This window comes from Cariama cristata, unplaced genomic scaffold (genome assembly GCF_000690535.1).
Source record: "Cariama cristata isolate BGI_N322 unplaced genomic scaffold, ASM69053v1 scaffold37661, whole genome shotgun sequence".
Taxonomy (NCBI): Eukaryota; Metazoa; Chordata; class Aves; order Cariamiformes; family Cariamidae; genus Cariama; species Cariama cristata.
The window spans coordinates 12,429-13,921 of NW_009601676.1; the positions used below are offsets into that span (position 1 = coordinate 12,429).

Sequence of the window (1,493 nt, forward strand, 5' to 3'; positions counted from 1 at the left end):
AGAGGAAAGATCCATGCAAACCCCCCCCAGCCGTGACTCACCCAGCAGCAGCAGTGAGCAAAGCCTGTCCAAGACCTTGCCGACTGTGAGAGTCCATATCCCCCAGACAGTTTTCTATGGGCAGAATACCCCCCTTGTCCTGCAGTCCATCTCCAGGCGCTACCACCATGAACCGATGATCCTGTCCCCCCAGGGAGAGCACAAAGAGAGCCCCCAAAGTGCTTCCACTCCTGAGGAGCTGGAGAGCAAGCCAGTGGAAATGGCGCAGGCGCCAACCCAGAGCAAGGGCTTCAACACGTTCAGCCACACCATCCGTATCATCCTCCCTGCCTCCATTCGAAACACTGTCAGGGAGTATTTCAGGCACGATGAAAGCAAGACCTGTCCCGCGGCTGAGGCAGAAGCAGTGGAGAATGAACTCCTTCGGAGCAGGGTGGGGTGGCCGCTGGCAGAGGTGGCCACAGAGGAGCGTGATACAGCGGCATTCGCAGAAGAGACGTTTGTCTAGGGAGATGGATGTGGAAGAACTGGATATTATTATTTTGTGTATGTGCAGCAGAAAATATTCTGTAAGATATGATCAGGGTGTGAAGAATCTAGCAGGCTGCGTGGGGCAGTAAGTGTAAAGTGATGCTAATGTGTATGTAATGTTGGGGTTTAACATTCATTTTGGCGGGGGGGGGGGGGGTGTTTTTGTTTTTCCTTTACACCCTTTTTCTACAGAAGAGACTTCACCAGCTGGATGTCTAGTGGGCTGAATGTCAACCAGACTCTCCCTGCCCGTGAATCAGCTGACATGTACAGGGTCTGACTCCGTTTCTTTTTAAAGCAGGAAAGGAGAAACTCTGCTTTATTTTCTCCAGTCAGCTGCTGATGTGTGTGGATGACTGGAGAACTGGGACAGCTAATGCTCCATCAGAATTAGTTAAAAATCTTTACGCTTGCACAAAATCCTCCACTATTCACTGTTCATCATCACTTTTCGTCCAAAAGAAGGTTCTTTACCTCTGTCCCAGAAATCACTGCTGCTTCTCTCTGCTCATCTTTTGCCGCCCGGTGGTCTGGCTCACAGTCTGCGTTGGTTACTGTTTGAGGCTGGGTTTCAGAAACACCAAATGGAGCCCAAAGCCCAGCTTTCACTGGCAGATGGCATATGTAACATTTTAACCCCACAATTGCTTTTTTCTCCAATTAATTGTGTATTGGTTCTCTCTTCTCATACCTCCCCCAAAGCTAGCATTTGACAGAGCCGCAGTTACTATAAAGGATTTTAGCACTGTCACTTTGGCAGGGCTATGAAATTTGTCTTCTTCATTGTCCTCTGGGAGTAGCCGGTCCTTTTAGTCCTAGTAAAAGGTGAAATTGTATTTCTGTAAATGGTGGTGACATTTCACAAGGCCCTTTCCAGAGGCAGTGTGGATGGGGCAACTAATCAAATTCCTAGTCATACTGAGAGGGACTTAAGCAGGATTTGGCTTTAGCATGAGGTCAAG

At 48.8% G+C, this 1,493-nt stretch overlaps 1 protein-coding gene across 1 annotated transcript in view; it reads left to right on the forward strand.

Annotated features, from left to right (window-relative positions):
* The window catches only part of LOC104169591 (rho GTPase-activating protein 20-like), a gene marked incomplete at its 5' end in the record, with an annotated part of 11,565 nt that extends 11,057 nt beyond the window's left edge, over window positions 1-508 (forward strand). The window contains one exon of the mRNA XM_009710542.1: window positions 3-508. Coding sequence (XP_009708844.1) covers window positions 3-508 — 506 coding nt within the window. The remainder of the gene's footprint in view (window positions 1-2) is intronic.
* Window positions 509-1,493: the final 985 nt, after the last annotated feature.